The sequence below is a fragment of the Chiloscyllium plagiosum genome, chromosome 1 (assembly GCF_004010195.1).
Source record: "Chiloscyllium plagiosum isolate BGI_BamShark_2017 chromosome 1, ASM401019v2, whole genome shotgun sequence".
NCBI classification, from domain to species: domain Eukaryota; kingdom Metazoa; phylum Chordata; class Chondrichthyes; order Orectolobiformes; family Hemiscylliidae; genus Chiloscyllium; species Chiloscyllium plagiosum.
Window position 1 is genome coordinate 97,737,107 of NC_057710.1, and position 22,159 is coordinate 97,759,265.

At 42.7% G+C, this 22,159-nt stretch overlaps 1 protein-coding gene across 4 annotated transcripts in view; it reads right to left on the reverse strand.

Annotated features, from left to right (window-relative positions):
- wdr19 (WD repeat domain 19) overlaps positions 1-22,159 on the reverse strand; it is a 169,676-nt gene that overhangs the window by 124,072 nt on the left and 23,445 nt on the right. For all 4 annotated transcript variants that reach the window (XR_006312065.1, XM_043692836.1, XM_043692850.1 and 1 more), the window contains exons 5-6: positions 16,493-16,608; positions 12,568-12,683 (exon numbers count right to left, since the gene is read on the reverse strand). Coding sequence is in view for 3 of the 4 variants with exons in the window: in XM_043692836.1 (XP_043548771.1) it covers positions 12,568-12,683; positions 16,493-16,608 (232 nt within the window). In the remaining variant the exon portion in view is untranslated. The remainder of the gene's footprint in view (positions 1-12,567; positions 12,684-16,492; positions 16,609-22,159) is intronic.

Genomic DNA, 22,159 nt, shown 5'->3' on the forward strand with positions numbered 1-22,159 from the left:
GATTAAATAGGAGGGTAAGCTAGTCACTAATATAAAGGAAGACTGTAGGCATTTCTTTAGATATATAAAAGGGCAAAAGAGAGGCAAAAGTGGACATTGGGTTGCTGAAAAATGACACTGAGGAACTGAATAATTACTTCATGTCTATCTTCACGGTGGAAGATACAAGTAATATCCCAAAAAATACAGGGTGGTAGAGGTGAGTATGGTGGCCAGCACCATGGAGAAGAAAAACTGAGTGACCCGAAGGCAGATAAATCTCCTGTATCTGATGGACTACACCCTAGAGTTGTAAGGGTGATAACTGAACAGATAGTGAAAGCATTAGTGGTGATCTTTCAGGAGTTGCTAGAATTGGGGAGGATCCCAAAGGACTGGAAAATTGCTAATGTGACACCCTTATTCAAAAAGGGAATAAGGCAAAAGACAGAAAATTATAAACCGATTCGCCTAACCTTGGTGGTGGGTAAGATCCTGGAATCCATTGTGAAGGATGAGATTTCTGAATACTTGGAAGTGTATGGTAAAATAGGGCAAAGTCAGCATGGATTCATCAAGGGGAGGTCATGCCTGACAAATTTGCTAGAATTATTTGAGGATGTAATAAGCAGATTAGACCAAGGACAACCAATGGATGTTACCTACCTGGACTTCAAGAAGGCCTTTGACTGCACAGGAGGCTACTGGGTAAGAATATGGCCCATGGTGTCAAAGGCAAGGTGCTAGCATGGATTGAAGCTTGGCTGTCTGGCAGAAAGCAGAGAGTGGGGATAAAAGGGTCCTCCTCAGGATGGCAGCGGATGACAAGTGGTGTTCCGCAAGGCTCAGCTTTGGAACCACAACTTTTCACTTTATACATTAACGATTTAGATGAAGGAAATGAGGACATTCTGACTAAGTTTGCAGATGAGACAAAGACAGGTAGAAGGACACGTAGCATTGAGGAGGCAGGGAGGCTGCAGAATGATTTGGACAGGTTGGGAGAATGAGCAAAGAAGTGGCAGATGGAGTATAAAGTAGGAAAGTGTGAGGTTATCCACTTTGGTAGGAAGAATAGAGGCTTGGACCATTTTCTAAATGGAGAGAAAATTCACAACTCTGAAGTGCAAAGAGACTTAGGAGTTTGAGATCAGGATTCTCTCAAAGTAAACTTGCAAGTTGAGTCAGTAGTTAGGAAGGCAAATGCAATGATGGCAATTATTTTGAGAGGACTTGAATATACTTGAAGGGATGTACTTCTGAGGCTCTAAGGCTCTAGTCAGACCATATTTGGAGTATTGTGCACAGTTTTGGGCTCCCTATCTCAGGAAGGATGTACTGGCCTTGGAGCATGTTCAGAGTAGGTTCAGAAGAATGGACCCAGGAATGAAAACCTTAACACGAGGAACATTTGAGGACTCTGGATCTACACACGATGGAGTGTACAGGGATGTGGGGGAATCTAATTGAAACATACTGAATGGCTTGGACAGAGATGATATTGGGAAGATGTTTCCATTGGTAGGAGAGACTAGGACCCGACGGCACAGTCTTAGAGTCTTTTATAACAGAGATAAGGAGAAGCTTCATCAGTCAGAGAGTAGTGAATCTATGGAATTCATTGCCACAGAAGGCTATGCAGGTCAGGTCATTGACTATATGAGGGGAGATAGGTCAGAGGTAGTTTCTTTACTCAGAGAGTAGTAAGAGTATGGAATGCTTTGCCTGCAATGGTAATAGATTTGCCAAGTTTAAGTGCATTTAAGTCGTCACTGGACAGGCATATGGACGTATGTGGAATAGCGTGGTGGGATGGGCTTCAAATTAGTATGACAGGGCGGCGCAACATCGAGAGCTGAAGGGCCTGTACTGCGCTGTAATATTCTATATTTAAGACTGAGATAGATAGGTTCTTCAGTATTAAGGATTACAGGGAAATGGCGGGAGAATGGGATTGAGAAACTTGTCAGCCATGATTGAATGGCCTAATTTCTGCTCCTATGTCTTATGGTCTAACTACATCATTCACACCCAACATCTTTCCACTGTTGTCCAGTTAAGCTCTGGACTTATCAAGTTCCAATCATATTTAATAAAAATAAATTGTGGATGCTGTAAATCAGAAACAAAAACAGAAGTTGCTAGGAAAGCTCAGCCGGGCTGGCAGCATCTGTGAAGAGAAATCAGAGTTAACATTTCCGGTCCGATGACCCTTCCTCAGAACTAATGGTAGCTAGGACAATGTTGATTTATACGCAGAAGATATGTTGGGAGTAGGGGGGGGTAAGGAATAGTTGCTAGGTGGGAATAGAGCCCAAAGAGAGAGAAGAACATTTGGACAGACAAAGGAGTGAATAACAATCTGGCTAGGAGAGTGAATGGTTGTTAATGGAGACTGCTAGTGGCTAACAATAGGTAGTGTGTAATTTCAGACTGTGTGATAACAAGGCCTGGCAATGTAAGGTTGGGGGCTAGCACATGGGAGAACTCAGGCCCTAAAATTATTGAATTGATATTGAGTCCAGATGACTGCAGGGTACCCAAGCGGAAAATGAGATGTTCTTCCAGCTTGCGCCGAGCTCACTGGAGCACTAAAGCAGGCCTGAGACTAAGATGTTGGTCAGGGAACAGGGTGGTGTGTTAAAGTGGCAGGCAACTTGAAGCTCAGGGTCATTTCTGTGGGCAGAGCATAGGTGTTCTGCAAAGCAATCACCCAGTCTACTCTTTGTTTCCCCATTGTAAAGGAAACCACATTGTGAGCAGCAAATGGAGTAGACTAGATTGCGTAAAGTGCAGATAAAGTGCTGCTTCATCTGGAAGGTACGTTTGGGGTCTTACAGACTGAAGAGGAAGGAGGTAAATGGGCAGTTGTTACACCTTTGGTGATTGCAGGAAAAGGTACCGTGGGGCTGTGAGGGGAGTGTTTGGAGTGAAGAAAGAGTGGACCAGGGTGTCCCGGAGCGAACAGTCTAATTGTAACCTGTCATGGCCTGTCTTAATATCCTGCACTATAACCTTTTGGTCTACCGCAAAGGTCTATCATAGAATCTTTACAGCGTGGAAACAGGCCAATTGGCCCAACAAGTCCATACCAACCCTCTGAACAGTATCCCACCCAGACCCATTCCCCTACTCTATTACTCTAATTTCCCGTGACTAATGCACCTCGCCTACATATACATGACCAATTCACGTAACCGGCACATCATTGGACTGTGGGAGGAAACTGGAGTAGAACATAGAACAATACAGTGCAGAACAGGGCCTTCAGCCCTCAATGTTGTGCTGACCCGTGAAGTATTCTCAGCTCATCCCCCTACACTATCCCATCATCATCCATGTGCTTATCCAAGGATTGTTTAAATCTCCCTAATGTGGCTGAGTTAACTACATTGGCAGGTAGGACATTCCACGCCCTTATCACTCTGAGTAAAGAACCTGCCTCTGACATCTGTCTTAAATCTATCACCCCTCAATTTGTAGTTATGCCTGCTCGTACAAGCTGATGTCATCATCCTAGGAAAAAGACTTTCACAGTCTATCCTATCTAATCCTCTGTCTCTATCAAATCCCCTCTTAGTCTTCTTCTTTGCAATGAGAACAGACCCAAGTCTCTCAGCCTTTCCTCATAAGACCTTCCCTCCAGACCAGGCAACGTCCTGGTAAATCTCTGCACCTTTTCTGTACACATACCAACCAATACTGTACACAATAGCGTTTTGTATAGTTGCAGCATAATATTGCAGCTCCGGAACTCAATCCCTCTACAAATGAAACCTAACACACTGTATGCCTTCTTAACTGCACTATCAACCTGGGTGGCAACTTTCAGAGATCTATGTACATGAACTCCAAGAACCCTCTGCACATCCACACTACCAAGAATCTTTCCATCGACCCAGTACTCTGCCTCCCTGTTATTCTTCCCAAAGTGCATCACCTCACATTTAGTTGCATTGAACTCCATTTGCCACCTCTCAGCCCAATCCTGCAGTTTATCTAAGTCCCCCTGCAATCTGTAACATTCTTCCAAACTGTCCACCACTCCACCGACTATAGTGTAATCTGCAAATTTACTAATCCATCCACCTATGCTTGTGTCTAACTCATTTATAAAAAATGACGAACAGTAGTAGTCCCAAAACAGATCCTTGTGCCACACCACTAGTAACCGGATTCCAGGCTGAATATTTTCTATTAACCACCACTCGCTGCCTTCTTTCAGAAAGCCAGTTTCTAATCCACACTGCTAAATTACCCTCAATCCCATGCCTCTGCATTTTCTCCAACAGCCTACCATCTGGAACCTTATCAAAAGCTTTACTGAAGTCCATGTATATCACGTCAACTGCCCTACCTTCATCTACATGCTCAGTCACCTTCTCAAAAAACTCAATAAGGTTTGTGAGACACGACGTGCCCTTGATGAAACCATGTTGACTATCTGAAATCAAATTGTTGTTTGCTAGATGATTATAAATCTCATCTCTTATAATCCTTTCCAAAACCTTTCCTACAACAGAAGTAAGGCTCACTGGTCTATAATTACCTGGGTCATCTCTACTGCCCTTCTTGAACAAGTGCACAACATTTGCAATCCTCCAGTCCTCTGGTACTAAACCTGTAGACAATGATGACTCATATCAATGCCAAAGGCTCTGCTATCTCCTCCCTAGCTTCCCAGAGAATCCTCAGATAAATACCACCTGGCCCAGGGGACTTGTCTACTTTCACTCCTTTCTAATCTAACATCTCGTATCTCATTCTTCTCCTCTACAATTTTCTCCTTTTCCTGAGTGAAAGCCGATGAGAAATGTTCATTTAGCAACTCTCCAATCTCCACAGGAGCCACCTTCAACTTCCCTTTGACCTTAATTATCCTTTTATTCCTCACATACCTGCAGAAAGCTTTAGGGTTCTCCTTTATTCTATTTGCTAAAGACAGCTCGTGTCCTCTCTTTGCTCTTCCTAACTCTCTCTTTAAATCCTTTCTAGCTGATCTGTAACTCTCCATCACCTCATCTGAACCATTTTGCCTCATCAACACATACACCTCCTTCTTCTGCTTAACAAGAGATGCAATTACTGTAGTAAACCACGGTTCCCTTACCTTATTGCTCCCTCCCTGCCTGACAGGGACATACCTATCAAGGACACGCAATATCTGTTCCTTAAACCAGACCCACATTTCCACTGTCTGCATCCCCTGCATTTTGCTACCCCATTCTATGCATCCTAATTCTTGCCTAATCGCATTATAATTGCCCTTGCTCAATCGGTAACTCTTGACCTGTGGCATGTACCTATCCCTTTCCATCGCTAAACTAAATGTAACTGAATTATGGTCACTCTCTCCAAAGTGCTCATCTACAACTAAATCAAACACCTGGCCTCCCCTCTTGTTGACCCTTCGACATACTGTGTCAGGAAACCCTCCGGTACACATTGGACAAAAACTGATCCATCCAATGTACTAGAGTTATAACATTTCCAGTCAACGTTGGGGAAGTTAAAGTCCCCCATAATGACAACCCTGTTCCTTTCACTCCTACCCAGAATAATTTTGCCAATCCTCTCTTCCACCTCCCTGGAACTCTGCGGAGGCCTATAAAAAACTCCAAGCAGTGTGGCCTCGCCTCTCGTTTCTAACCTCAGTCCACACTACCTCAGTACACGAGACCTCGTTAAATGTTCTTTCAGGCACCTTAACTAACAAGGCCACACCTCCCCCTTTTTACAGTCTTGCCTGTTCTTAATTAAAGATCTATACCCTGGAACCTGCAACATCCATTTCTCACCCTGCTCTATCCATTTCTCCGAAATGACCACAACATCGAAGTCCCAGATACCTATCCATGCTCCAAGCTCACCTACCTTATTTCGGATACTTCTGGCGTTGAAGTAGACAATTCAAACCAGATTGCTGTCTGCCAGCACATTCCCGTGACCTTGAAATCCTGTCCCTGTCCTCCCTACTCTCATTCCCCTCTGCACTGCAACTACACCTCATGTTCCCATCCCCCTGCTGAGCTAGTTTAAACCCACCCAAATAGCTCCAGCAAATTTCCCACTCAGGATATTAGTAGCCCTCTGATTCAAGTGAAGACCGTCCTGTTTGTACAGTCCCACCTTCCCCAGAATGAGCCCCAATTATCAAGTACCTGAAACCCTCCCTCCTGCATCATCCTTACAGCCACGTGTTCAACTGATTGGTCTCCCTAATCCTTTCCTCGCTATCTCGTGCACGGATAACAAACCAGAGATAACATTTGTTTGTCCTAGCTCTCAGCTTCCAACCTAGTTCCCCGAAATCCTGCCTTACATCCCTATCCCTCTTTCTACCTATGTCGTTGGTACCTACATGGACCACGACTTGAGGCTGGTCACCCTCTCCCTTCAGGACGCCAAAGAGTACCCGAAGGAAACCCACGCAGACACAGAGAGAATGTGCAAACTCCACATAGACAGTCGGCCCAGGCTGGAATTGAACCAGAGTCCCTGGCGCTGAGAGGCAACAGTGCTAACCTCTGAGCTACTGTGCCGCCTTGCCCTTTATTTCTCCAACAGCATTGATGATACTTCTGGAGAGACGTGAGGTGGTGTCTGCATGTAGTCCCAGTTTTGGAGCCAGATGGACGAGTTGAAAGGACAACTGTCTTATACACAAGGATCTTGGTATCAATATGGATGTCACAGTAGACACAGAATACTTGTTCAATCTCTTCGCCATTCAGCAGGGGATGGGAACCTAAATTGTAATTAGTGTACAGGAGGTTGAGAGTAGTGAGGTCAGAAATAAGGTTTCAAAAGGCAAGCAAGAAATTGGTTTGAAGTGTGTCTACTTCAACGCCAGGAGCAGCTGGAATAAGGTGGGTGAACTTGCAGCATGGGTTGGTACCTGGGATTTCAGTGTTGTGGCCATTTCAGAGACATGGATAGAGCAGGGACAGGAATGGTTACTGCACATTCCAGGATTAAGATGTTTCAGTAAGAACAGAGAAGATGGTAAAAGAGGGGGAGGTTTGGCATTGTTAATTAAGGCCAGGAGGGGACATGGTAGAAAGAAGTTTGAGGACATGTTTACTAAGGTAGTGCGGGCTTATGTTGGGAGTTTTCTTTAGGCCTCCGAATAGTTCCAGAGATGTAGAGGATAGGATAGCAAAGATGATTCTCGATAGGAGCAAGAGCAACAGGGTAGTTGTTATGGGGGATTTTAATTTTCTAAATATTGACTGGGAATACTGTAGTTCAAGTAGTTTAGATGGGTCAGTTTTTGTCCAATGTGTGCAGGAGGGTTGCCTGACACAGTGTGTAGACGGGCTAATAAGGGGCAAGGCCACATTGGATTTGGTACTGGGTAATGAACGCAGTCAGGTGTTAGATTTGGAGGTAGGTGAGCACTTTGGTGATAGTGACCACAATTTGGTTATGTTTACTTTAGCGATGGAAAACGGATAGGTATATACCACAGGGCAATGGTTATAGCTGAGGGAAAGGCAATTTTGATGCAATTAGGCAAGATTTAGGATGCAAAGGGTGGGGAAGGAAACTGCAGGACACTATCGAAATGTGAAGGCTTGACCTCGCTAAGTATGTACCTGTCAGGCAGAGAGGAAGTTGTTGATTCAGGGAGCCATGGTCTACTAAAAAGGTTGAAGGTCTTGTCAAGAGGAAGGAGGAGGCTTATGTTAGGATGAGATGTGAAGGCTCAGTTAGGGCGCTTGAGAGTTACAAGTTAGCCAGGGAAGACCTAAAGAGAGAGCTAAGAAGAGCCAGGAGGGGACATGAGAAGTCGTTGGCAGATAGGATCAAGGCAAAACCCTAAAAGCTTTCTATAGGTAAATCAGGAATAAAAGAACAACTAGAGTAAGATTAAGACTAATCAAGGATAGTAGTGGGAAGTTGTGTGTGGAGTCTGAGGAGATGGGGAAGAAAAATCAATATCTTTCATCAGTATTCACACTGGAAAAAGAATGTTGTAGAGGAGACAACTGAGATACAGGCTACTAGAATAGATGGGATTGAGGTTCACAAGGAGGAGGTATTAGCAATTCTGGAAAGTGTGAAAGTAGATAGGTCCCCTTGGTTGGGTGGGATTTATCCTCGGATTCACTGAGAAGCCAGGGAGGAGATTGCAGAGCCTTTGGCTTTGATCTTTATGTTGTCAATGTCTACAGGAATGGTGCCAGAAGACTGAAGGAAAGCAAATTAGATTAGATTAGTTACAGTGTGGAAACAGGCCCTTCGGCCCAACAAGTCCACACCGACCCGCCAAAGCGCAACCCACCCAGACCCATTCTCCTACATTTACCCCTTCACCTAACACTACGGGCAATTTAGCTTGGCCAATTCACCTAACCTGCACATTTTTGGACTGTGGGAGGAAACCGGAGCACCCGGAGGAAACCCATGCAGACACTGGGAGAATGTGCAAACTCCACACAGTCAGTCGCCTGAGGCGGGAATTGTACCCAGGTCTCTGGCGCTGTGAGGCAGCAGTGCTAACCACTGTGCCACAGTGGTTGTCCTTTTGTTCAAAAAGGGGAGTAGAAACAACCCTGGCAATTATAGATCAGCGAGCCTTACTTCGGTTGTGGGCAAAGTTTTGGAAAAAGTTATAAGAGACAGGATTTATAATAATTTAAAAAGGAATAAGTTGATTAGGGATAGTCAACACGGTTTTGTGAGGGATATGTTGTGCCTCACAAACTTCATTGAGTTCTTTGAGAAGCTGACCAAACAGATGGATGAGGGTAAAGCAGTTGATGTGGGGTACATGGATTTCAGGAAGGGGTTTGATAAGGATCCTCATGGTAGGCTATTGCACAAAATACAGAGGCATGGGACTGAAGGTAATTTAGCGGTTTGGATCAGAAATTGGCTAGCTGAAAGAAGACATGATTTGGAGATGCCGGTGTTGGACTGGGGTGTACAAAGTTAAAAATCACACAACACCAGGTTATAGTCCAACTGGTTTAATTGGAAGCACACTAGCTTTTGGAGCGACTATCACCTGATGAAGGTATTGTGTGATTTTTAACTTTGAAAGAAGACAGAGGGTCATGGTTGATGGGAAATGTTCATCCTGGAGTTCAGTTACTAGCGGTGTACCGCAAGGATCTGCTTTGGGACCACTGATGTTTGTCATTTTTATAAACGACCTAGATGAGGGCTTAGAAGAATGGGGTAGTAAATTTATGGATGACACTAAGGTTGGTAGAGTTGTGGATAGTGCCAAGGGATGTTTTGGTTACAGAGGGACATAGATAAGCCACAGAGCTGGGCTGAGAGGCGGCAAATGGATTTTAATGTGGAAAAGTGTGAGATGATTCACTCTGGTAGGAGCAACAGGAATAAAGAGTCCTGGGCTAATGGTAAGATTCTCAGTAGTGGTAGATGAACAGAGAGATCTCGGTGTCCAAGTACATAGATCTCTGAAAGTTGCCACCCAGTTTGATAGGGTTGTTAAGAAGGCATACAGTGTGTTAGCTTTTATTAGTAGAGGGATTGAGTCTCGGAGCCATGTGGCCATGCTGCAGCTGTACAAAACTCTGGTGCGGCCGCACTTGGAGTATTGCGCACAGTTCTGGTCACCGCATTATAGAAAAGATGTGGAAGCTTTGGAAAGGGTTCAGAGGAGATTTATTAAGATGTTGTCTGATATGGAAGGAAGGACTTACAAGGAAAGGCTCAGGGACTTGAGGCTGTTTTCATTAGAGAGAAGGTTGAGAGGTGACTTAATTGAGACATATAAGATAATCAGAGGGTTAGATAGATTGGACAGTGAGAGCCTTGTTCCTCGGATGGAGATGGCTAACAAGAGGGGACATAGCTTTAAATTGAGGGGTGATGATATAGGACAGATGTCAGAGGTAGTTTCTTTACTCAGAGTAGAAGGGGCATGGAATAGCCTGCCTGCAGCAGTTGTACACTCGCCAACCTTAAGGGTTTTTAAATGGTCATTGGATAGACATATGGATGAAAATGGAACAGTAGAGGTTAGATGGGCTTCAGATCAGTTTCTCAGGTCGGCACAACCTTGAAGGCCTAAGGGCCTGTACAGCGCTATAATGGTCTATGTTCTATTTTGTCATTCTCCATGATAATTTCTTCGGTGTCTGCTTCTAAGGGACCAATGTTTACTTTAGCTACTCTTCTTTTTTATACAGCTGTAAAACTCTTAAATTTTTTTTTATTGCTTGCTAGTTTATTTTTTCCCTTTTTATCAAGTCTTTGTTGGTGTCCTTTGCTATTTCTAAAACACTCCAAACTCTCAGATTTACTACTATGGTTTGCAATATAAGCCAATTCACTAAATGTTACACAAACATTTCAAAGACTAATTTTAGAGACAACCTTTGTCAAGTGGCAATCATACATGATGATTGAAGTCTCTCACAATTACTACATTGCTTTTTTAAAAAAAAAACAAGCTTCAGTAATTTCTTATTTAATGCTCAGTTCAATAGTAAAAATATTGTAAGAGCTTTTTCCTGATTCATGCTGTCAATAATCTTATTCCACACTGATTCTACTTCATGATCTTGTGTCATCCTTGACTATCAAGGTTAACCCCTCTCCTTTTGCCGCTCTGCATGTTTTTTGAAATATTGTGCATCCTGGAATATTTAATTTTCCCAATCATGATCATCATATAACCACATCTTTGAAATGGTCCTTTGATGTGAATCGTTTCTTTCCATTTGTGCCATCAGTTTATCGGGGTCTGATTAACCACACCTGGCAATCTTGGTGAAGACTATACCCATGAGACTTGGGTTGGGTGGGAGCAGCTTTCAGAGGAGGATTGAGTAGTTAAAGTGTCACTGGAGATATGAAGTGGAACTCTGCCCAAGGGAGGCAGAGTTTTGAAGGACTTGTGGTTGCATGTGTTGTTATGTGCACTAAGGGAACAGCCAGTACATCCATGAGAATTATTCTTATTGCATAACTTATTTGAAGTTTAATTTTTAGTTTTTACTGAAAATAATTTGCCTATTATTCAAGTTTAAGATGTTGGTTTTGGCTTGCTTGTTAAAGTACGAGTTATAAAATGTGAAATCCTGGCCATTAGGCTCCTCCGATAAGGTTGTTTGATAAATGTATTTTTTTTTTTAAGATATTGGTCACCATGGGGATCATAACAGTATTGATACTAGATGTGTTTTTATTACCATATGAAACATGAAGTGAACAAAGCATACACCAAATTACTCCATCAAAGCCCCTAATAATTGTTAACATTAAGTATACCTGTGCGAGAACCATCTCAACTTGTCTGGTCCCCACATCACTTTAGAGTGGACATTATGCCTGGTACCTTGCCATTTTAGATAAATAGTTGAAAGCTTATGCCAGGAAATGATAACCAAAATCAATACACAAGGCAAAAACATCAAAAACTAAAAATCTAATCATACATGACAGATTTTCACATGAAATTTGTGAAAGTTATTACGTAATGACATAAGGCTATTTTGATATGTTTTACGTGGCTTGGAAGAGAACTTGCAAATGCTGGTGCTCCCATGTGTCTTTTGCCCTTGTCCTTGTAGGTGATATGGTAATGGATTTGGAAGATTCTATCTAAGAAGTGTTAGTGAATTTCTGTAGCGCACTTTGTAGACAGTACACACTGCTGCTACTGAACATTAGAGGAAATGAAAGTTTGGGAGTGCGACGACAAACAAGAGGAATGCTTTGTCCAGATAGTTTCAAGCTTCTTGAATGCTGTTAGGAAATATTCCATCACACCCGACTTTTGCCTTATAGATAGTGGACGGGGTTTAGGGAGTCAGGACACGAATTACTTGCTGCAGTATTCATTGCCTCTGACCTGCCCTTGTAGCCACAGTATATTTTGTATGTGTGTACATATTTTATACATATATATGGCTAGTCCAGTTGAGTTTCTGATCAGTGGTAACCCCTAGGATATTGATAGTGCGATTTAGTGATGATAATGTCATTGAATGTCAAGAGTTAGATTCTCTCTTTTTGAAGGTGGTCACTGCCTCACATCTGTGGGGCATGAATGTTCCCTGTCACTTGTCAGCCCAAACCGAGGTATCGTCCAGGTTTTGCTGAATTCAGATATGAAGTGCTTCAGTATCAAAGGAGTCATGAATGGTGCTGAACATTACTCCAACAACAGCAAAAATCCCCACCTCAGACCTTATGATGGAGGGAAGGTTATTGATGAAACAGCTGAAAATGATTGAGCCTGGGACATTACCCTGAGGCACTCCAGACTCTAGAAATGCAAAGTTAATGTTCAGAAGTGTGTCAAAATTCATCTGAACAGGTTGACGTAAAAAAATACATATACCCTGAGGGACACCTGCAGTTACGTCATGGAAGTCAGTTTTCTCAGCTTCCAGACCACCACCACCACCTTCCTGTGTGGCAAAACCAACTCCAACCCGTGGAGTGTTGCACTGCACCACCACCACCATCTCTCCCACTCCCTTTTAGCTTTTAAAGTATACTTTTAGCTTTTCTAATTTGGATTATTTTAGTGTCATTTAGCCTATTTTAAATGATCACCAGAAATTAAATGATGTCAATTGGCAAAGTTCTCTTACTCACCTGTCTGATTGTATCTCCCTCTTGGTTGCTGACAGTGATCGTCTTGTCTTCGCTACCCAGTGCAAGCAGGTTCTGGGAACTCCAGCAACCACAAGTAATCCGTTTTGTATGCTTCCCTGAGATGTTGGTGAGGAAGGAGAAGTAAAAGATTAATTCTTGCTGGAATGAATACAAGACACCACTCAGTGAAAGAGTGGTTTTACACACTATCATATCACCTTTGGTACATCTAAATTGCCCAGACTAATGATTGTAAAGGTTGACAGAGCAGGACTGGGCCACAAGGTACCAATTGTCAGCATCATCCTAATTAAAGAAATCCAGGAAAATAAAATGGAACATGAAAAAATGCTCCCTTTATGAGGGAACAATACTGAAACCTGCATTTCCCAAACCATTGGGACTTAAAAATCAAACAGATGAAGTCAATATTCAGAGTACATATTCCTTCTTTTCCTGACCTTATCAGTCACAACTTTGCATCTCTCAAGGTAGAAGCATTTGAGGAACTCACAAATGGCATAGTAAGTTACAACCATGTTATAAAAAGAACAAATCACTGGATTGACAGCACTTAAACATGACATGGATTTTACAGCATACTCACTGAATTGCTACTCCACAAATTAGGTATTGTAACTTTAGGATTAATTGTTTGCCTTGTTGTAATTTCTTCTACTTATTTGTTCAAGTGCATGTTGTCTTCGTTGACCAAGCTATCATTTATTTCCCAAACATAACTGCTTGGGAGAAATTGTAGCGATCAGCCTTCTTGTAGCACTGTAGTACTTCGGGTGCAGGGATACAGAATATGGTGTTAGAAAGGGAGTTCCATGTTTTGATCCTGCAGCAGTTAAGGAACAGTGATATAGTTCCAAGACAGCCAGATGTGTAACTTGCAAGAGATGTGCAGGTGCTGACATCCCCATGCATATGCTGCTCTGGTCTTTCTAGGTTACAGAGTTTGCAGGTTTGGAAGGTGCTTTGAAAGTGGCTTTGCTGAGTTACTGCAACATACCTTATAGATGGTACACAGTACTGCCACAGTGCAGCAGTGTTGAAGGGAATGAATCCTGAAGAAAGAGTTATCCCAGATGATGTCAAACATTTTGAATGTTGGTGAGCTGTACCTATTCAGGCAACTAGGGAGTATTTTATGACATACCTGCCTTGTTGATGGGGGATAGGCATTGGGAAGACAGGGTGTGACTTACTCTATAGGATTCCTCGCCTCTGACTTGCTCTCGTAGCCACAGAATTTGTACGGCTAGACTAGTTCAGTTTCTGATAAATGGCAACTCCCAGAATGTTGACAGCGGGGGTTCAGTGATGATAATTTGATTGAATGCCAAAGGATAATTGCTAGATTGCCTCTTGTTGGAGGTGGCCAATATCTGGCACTTGGTCATTGTGAATGTTATCTGCCACCAATCAATCCAAGCTTGTATATTATTCAGATATTGCTGCACTTGCGCATGGACTGTTACAGTATCTGAAGACTTGACGATAGTGCTGAACATTATGCAATTATCAGCGAATATCCCCAACTGACGTCATGGTAGAAGGAAGATCAGGGCACTACCCTGAGGTTCACCTGCCATGATGTTCTTAAATGGACCTCAAACAACCAAAACCATCTCTTCAAGCTCAAAAAGGTTTTTACCTTGCTCCACATTTGCCCCCAGGCAATTGACCATATTACTAGGTTGTGAGTATTGTGCTTTGTTGCATGAATGCTGTAGCACCAAAATAACTAGGCTCGGGGCATCTCTCGTGCTGCAGCACAAGTCTCTAGTCTTTATGCAAGAATGTTGTCAGGCCCCATAGCTTTTACTGTATCCTGTGTCTTGATATCAGATGGAATAAACGGAATTGTTTAAAGACTGGCAACCGTGATGCTTGGGATGTCAGGAGTCTGAGATGGATCATCCACTCTCCCCTTTAAGTTAAAAATTGTTAAGCACTATTCATGACTCCTCAGGCACTGAAGCAGTCCATTTTCAAACACAACAAGATCTGGACAATATCCAAGTCTGGGCTGACAAGTGACAAGTAATACTCTCAGCACACAAACGCTAAGCAATGTCCATCTCCAATAAGAGATCATCTAAACATGGTCCCTTCACATTTAATGGTGTTACCATCACCAACGTTCCCCACTATCAACAGTCTGAGGTTTACCATTGATCAGAAACTCAACTGGACTCACCAAATAAATAGTGTCTACAAGTATCTCAGGTCAGAGTCAAGGAATACTGTGGCAAGTAAATCACCTCTTAACTTCCCACAGTCTGCCCATTACCTACAAGGTCAGGCAGCACCTGCTCCTTGGTTGCTGCCTTACTAGTTATGCTTTTCCAGCACCACACTCTTTGACTCTGATCTCCAGCCCTCACTTTCTCCAACTTTCTACAAGGCACAAGTCAGGTGATGGAATACTTCTCACTTGCCTGGAATGCAGGTCCAACAACACTCAAGTGGCTTGACACCAACCAGGACAAAGCAGCCCGTTTGATTGGCACCACATCCACAAACATCTACTCCCTCCACCAGCCATGCTCAATAGTAGTAATTTATACTATCTACAACATCTACTGCAGAAAATTGTCAAAGATGCTTAGACAGCACCTTCCAAACCCATGACCACATCTATCTAGAAAGAGAAAGGCAGGAGATGCATGAGAAAACCGCCACCTTCAAGTTCCCCTCCAAGCTACTCAACAACCTGATTTGGAAACATATGGTCATTCCTTCATTATTGTAGGGTCAAAGCCCTGGAATTTCCTCCCTAAGGGCATTGTGGATCTACCTACAGCACATCTATTGCAGAGATCAAGAGGCAGCTCACCACCAGCTTCTCAAAGTCAGCAAGTGATGGGCAATGCATGCGACCCCCATGTGCCACAAGTGAATTAAAACAAAAAGCTTCAACCTAGCATATACAAAATGTGCTGGGATTCCCCCATCATTAAGGATGGAAATATTTACCAATCAAAAGAAGAGAACAAATCCTAGAAATGTGTAATTATGGTCTTATCACATATACTACCCCAATTGGAAATATAATGCCGTTCTTATGTTTTTGGGATGAGGTTCCAGGATTAAACATAAGTTTAATTCTCCATTGTAATTTCAGGCTTGTTATTGTTGGGAACTAGAAATTTTCCTTACACTGATACTTCAAAATGATGCACCAATGTGCTGCCTGAAACATGCCAAAAATGAAAATCAGTAAGAGATAATTTCCTGTTCCATCCTAAACACATCTAGCTTCTGTTTCATGGAAACGATTGATAGAGAATTTGGAAGAAAAATAGAGTGTAAAACACTTCTGATTTGATCTTTGATGATTACTGCTCTGACATGGAGCTTCATATTTCAAAAGCACAAATTAGAAACTTGGCCCATAATGACTGTAAAATCTCACAAGCAAGTTGGCTCATTGGAGGATATCCAGCAGTTCTGCCTGATGAAAACCAGGAAGTTCAACTTAAAATTTTAAACAATCCTCAGCTAAGGTTAAGTTTGCAATTCAGAAGCTGGTTAGTTCTCAGTACACCAAAGACTTAACCCAATTACATGACAAAGGGAATTTTATGTTAAAGGGTTCACACATTCAAATGAACCTTGATTATCTGAAGGGTATGGGCGGAGAGTATTTTGTTCAGTTAATCAAATGCTGGATAATCGAGTGCCAGGTAACAGTTAGCCAAGCATTGGGACCTTGCAATCTTGTTTGGATAATCTGAAATTCGGTTAATCAAATGCTGGATAATAGAGGTTCCTCTGTATAAACAACATTTCAGAATTTTGATAGGAAATGTGTTAGTAACACGAAACATTGCTTCAGACTAATTGTTTTTAGAGGTTTAAAAATACAATGGGTCTAAAGAAAAGCACACCAAGGTAAGTGATGCTTACTCACCGAGAACTGGAACTTTGCGAGAGGTCTGTAAACTATAAATAAGCAGATTTCCTTTGGTTGTTCCAACAGCAAGCAATGATCCTGCTTTTGACCACATCAGAAATGACATCTGATCCCTGATAAAAACACATTGCAAGCATGAATTATTAAGTTGGGATGTTATTAAAGCATTTGTAAATTCAAATATTGAGAACATCCTTAGTATTCTGAAGAGGAATCATTAACTGGACGTTAAATCTATTTCCCTCTCCTTAGAGACAGCCAGATCTGCTGAGTTTCAGACTTTCAGCATCCGCAGTATCTTGTTTGGACTTAAATATCCTCCACTTGTAAAGTGCTCACTTTTACGCTTAGACAAACAGAATGATATACTCTTACTGTTGTTGAAGTAGCTACAATAAGTAGTTTCCCAGATACAAAAAAGAACTCCAGAGACAAAATGCAACTATGTTTGCGCTTCAATAGGTGAAATTGATAACATCTTTGCTTAAAGAATGTTGGTTCAAACATGCCTATAGTACTTTTTGTATTTCATGGGATCTGAATGGTAGTAAGTCCTTGCAGAAAATCAATCCACTTAATGCTGTTATTTTTATGTTGTTGATAAAGTAGTGTCAGCATAATCGTTTATTGTTACTCGTTTCACTTGAACATTGCTTGGCAATCTTCCAGTTCTGTTCTGCTCACATGACCTTTCCATCAGCACTTCTGCTCTCTCCTTCAGCCCCTCTTTTCACCCACCCCACTGCCCTCTGTTTCTGGCATCCTTGCTTTCTGTCATGGCTCCTGGTCTTCTCCTATCTGCTACCCAGGTCTTGCAACTTGTAACCCCCTAATACACCCTGCCCATGATCCTCGTATCTCATTACTCCCTGGGCCTTGCCTACGCCAAAAACCAGCATTGCTTTCCACTTTTGATCTGATCCCTGGCCTCATCACCCAGCACATCTTTAGATTAGGTCCAGGGCCACTTCCTGCACTGACTAACTACTGCCACTAGATGGAGCCTGGTCAATGTAAATAGATTAAATGGAGAGTATTTTTAAAATTGCATTTTAGCAGTTAGTTAGTTCTCAGTACACCAAAGACTTAACCCAATTACATGACAAAGGGAATTTTATGTTCAGTTAATCAAATGCTGGATAATTGAATGCCAGATAACATAGTTAGCCAAGCATCGGAACCTTGCAATCTTGTTTGGATAATCTGAAATTCGGTTAATCAAATGCTGGATAATAGAGGTTCCTCTGTATAAATGACATTTCAGAATTTTGATAGGAAAAGTGTTAGTAACACGAAACATTGCTTCAGACTAATTGTTTTTAAGAGGTTTCAAAATACAATGGATCTAAAGAAAAGCACACCAAGGTAAGTGATGCTTACTCACGAGAACTGGAACTTTGCATACCTGTACTTTTTTTTTTAAGATTATTTATGAATTTTATCTTTAAAGATATTTCAGCTAGGAATACATGGTTCTGCATTTGTTAGGTACTCGACTTGAGCTTTACCCTGTTTCTTTCCAAATGATAAATATGCCAAGGAAACTGATTAGATCTTTAACATTTATATCTATGGAAATCTCTGATGCATTTAAAGTTATTTCACTTAAAAGTTGAGATTTTCAGGAACTACAACTTCAGTGAGGACTTACTGCAGCTGGTTAGGCCAGCAGTTATTGCTTATTTCTTATTGTCCCAGTGAAGGTGATGGTGAGCCACCTTCTTGAACCATTGCAGTCTTAGGGGGTGTAGGGGCACCCACAGTGCTGTAAGAAAAAGAATAGAACAGCAATACAGTTCCAAGTCAGGCCAATGAGTAGCTTGGAGACGAATCTACAAGTGGTGGTGAACCCATGTACCTGCTACCCTTGTCCTTCTGGATGGTACTGATTGCGGGTTGGCACCTTGGCAAGTTACTGAAGTGCATCTGGAGATGATACACAGAGCTACTACTGTGAATCAATGGTAGAGGCAGCAAATGATTAAGGTAGTTGCTGAGGTGCCGATCATATGGACTGCTTTGTTATGGATGGTTTCAAACTTCTTGCATTAATTGGAGCTACACTCGTCTAGGCAACTGGGGTGACTCCTGACTTGTACTTTGCAGATAGTGGACTGTTATTGGGGAGTCAGGACATGAGTTACTCACTGCATAACATCCAGTCTCCTGAGCCACTCTTGTTGCTAAACTCCTTACTTAGACAATCCAGTTCAAGTTATGGTCAATGTTAAACTCTCAGATGCTGATAGTGGGGGATTCAGTCATGATAATGGTGCTGAAGATCGGGGGAGATGGTTAGATTCTCTCTCGTTAGAGATGCCATTGCATGGTACCTGTTTGACACAATGGGGGAGGTAGTGATGTATTGGTAAGTCACTGGACTAATAACCCAGAACCTCACCTTAATATTCTGGTGACATGGGTTAGAATTCCACCAAAGCAGATGGTGAAATCTGAATTCATTAAAATATCTGGATTAAACAGTTAGCTCATTAGTAACCACTTAATGACTGTTGGTTGCCATAAAAACACTTCTGATTCACTAATGTGCTTTAGGAAAGGGTATCTGCCATTCTTGCTTGGTCTGATATACATGTGACTCTAGATCCACAGCAACATGGTTGACTGTTAACAATCCTCTGGGCAATAAATCCTGACAGCTAGATTGTATTGTAATGGCACCCTCCATTATTTTTCTGAGAGCAGACTAATGATGGGGTAGATGCAGGATTGGGTTTGTCCTGCTTTTTGTGGGCAGTACATACAGATAGTTTTCCTGTTTGACAGGTAAATGTAAATGTTATAGCTGTAGCTGACAAGGGGCATGGCCAGTTCAGTGGTGCAAGTAGTCAGTGGAAAGTAATGCTGGCCCCAAGTTGCTGTCTAGGTCCACCAGTCTTGCCCTCAGTCATTTCTTGGTATCACCGGGAGTGAAATGACTGACTTCAGACTGACATCTGTGATGTGAATTTTTTTCATGGGAAGGCCTGGGATCACCCACTTGACAATTCTGAATGAATATATTTGCAAATGCTTCAGGCGAAACAGAGGACTGCAGATGTTGGAGATCAGAGTCAAGATTAAAGTGATGCTGGAAAAGCAAAGCAGGTCAGGCAGCAGCAGAGGAGTAGGAAAATTGAGGGAAATGAGGCAACTGGTGAAATCCATATTGGCGCCCTGGGGGTGAAGGGTCCCGAGGCGGAAGATGAGGCGTTCTTCCTCCAGGCGTCGGGTGGTGAGGGAGTGGCAGTGGAGGAGGCCCAGGACATGCATGTCCTCGGCAGAGTGGGAGGGGGAGTTGAAATGTTCGGCTATGGGGCAGAGGTTGATTGGTGTGGGTGTCGCAGAGATGTTCCTTAAAGCGCTTTGCAAGAAGGTGTCCAGTCTCCCCCATGTAAAGGAGACCGCACTAGGAGTAATGGATGCAATAAATGACATGTGTAGAAGTGCAGGTGAAACTCTGGTGGATGTGGAAGGCTCCTTTGGGGCTTTGGATGGAGGTGAGGGAGGTGGTGTGGGCACAGGGTTTGCAATTCCTGCGGTGGCAGGGGAAGGTGTTATGAGGGGAGGATGAGCGGGGGGCATGGACCTGACCAGGTAGTCACTGAGGGAATGGTCTTTGCGGAAAGTGGATAGGGGTGGGGAGGGAAATATATCCCAGGTGGTGGGATCCATTTGTAGGTGGCGGAGATGTCGGCTAACTAAGCTATAGCTCGTCACAAAAAGCAGGTATAATCCTGGTCAGGTCTACTAAGCCCACATATTGTCATCAAAAGACTACCCAAAGGCTAGCCAAGGAAAGCATTGTGCTGGAGCTTTTCCTTCACACACGACATAACTAAGTAAAAATGGGAATTGTTCAATAAAGATTGAGTGTTGACTTTGATTTATATATTTGTGTTTGTTCTGTTGAGTACTGAACTTTGTCATACTCACTATCATTCTAGACCCTGAACTTAAAGAGGTATTTTCTCTTTAAAATTATTTGTTTAATTGTCTACCACCATTCACGACTGAGCAAGCAAGACTGCAAATGCTTTTTATCAGATCTGTTTTTGTGGGATTACTTGGCTCTGTCTGCAGCGAGCTGCTTCTGCTGTTTAACATGCACATAGTCCTTTGTTGTAGCTTCACCTGGTTGACATTTTTTTTTACAGCTCCGCATGTTCTGAAGAAAAGCCATATTGACTCAAAATATTAACTCTTGCCTCTCTCTCTCCTTAGATACTGCCATTCCTATGGAGGTTCTTTTGCATTCTGTCTTCATTTATATTATATCCTGCCCCTCGGATGATGCCTGACCTGCTGTGGTTCTGTTCGCCGAGCTGGAAGTTTTTGTTGCAAACGTTTCGTCCCCTGTCTAGGTGACATCCTCAGTGTTTGGGAGCCTCCTGTGAAGCGCTTCTGTGGTGTTTCCTCCGGCATTTATAGTGGCCTGTCCCTGCCGCTTCCGGTTGTCAGTTTCAGCTGTCCGCTGTAGTGGCCGATATATTGGGTCCAGGTCTATGTGTTTGTTGATGGAGTTTGTGGATGAGTCAGTTCTTGGGAGCCTCCTGTGAAGCGCTTCTGTGGTGTTTCCTCCGGCATTTATAGTGGCCTGTCCCTGCCACTTCCGGTTGTTGATGTATGGTAGTGTGGCTAGTGCTTTGGGTTGCGGCATGTCCTCGTTCTGTTGTTTTTCCCTTAGGCATCTGTTGATGAAATTGCGCGGATATCCGTTTTTTGCGAGTACCTTGTATAGGTGTTCCTCTTCCTCTTTTTGCAGTTCTGGTGTGCTGCAGTGTGTTGTGGCCCTTTTGAATAGTGTCTTGATGCAACTTCGTTTTTGTGTATTGGTGTGGTTGCTTTCATAGTTCAGGACTTGGTCTGTGTGTGTGGCTTTCCTGTGTACCTTAGTGGTGAATTCTCCGTTTGGTGTTCTCTCTACCCTCACGTCTTGGAATGGGAGTTGGTTGTCCTTCTCTTCTTCTCTCGTGAATCGGATTCCTGGAAGTGTGGAGTTGATGATCCGGTGTGTTTTCTCTATTTCTGTGTTTTTAATGATTACAAAGGTGTCATCAACATATCTAACCCAGAGTTTGGGTTGAATTTGTGGTAAGACTGTTTGTTCTAACCTTTGCATTACTGCTTCTGCTATGAGTCCAGAGATCGGTGAGCCCATGGGTGTTCCGTTGATTTGTTCGTATATCTGGTTGTTGAATGTGAAGTGTGTTGTGAGGCACAAGTCCAGTAGTTTAAGTATGCCGTCTTTGTTGATGGGTTCAATGTCCTGTTGTCTGTTCAGCAGGTTGGCTATTGTTTCTCTGGCTAGGGCTTTGTCAATAGACGTGAACAGTGCTGCTACGTCGAATGAGACCATGGTTTCTTCCTTGTCTATGTGTATATTTCTGATGATGTCCAAGAATTCCTGTGTTGATTGTATAGAGTGTCTGGATCCGCTGATCAAGTGTTTCAGTTTCTGCTGTAGTTTCTGCCAGTTTGTGTGATGGTGTCCCTGGTAGTGATACTATGGGTCTGAGTGGGATGTCTGGTTTGTGCACTTTAGGTAGTCCATAGAATCTGGGGGTGTTGTTGCTTTCAGGTTTCATTCTTTGTAGGTCCGACCTGGTTATCTGTCCGTTTTTTTGTAGGTTCCTCAGTGTGTTATTTATCCTATTGGTGAGC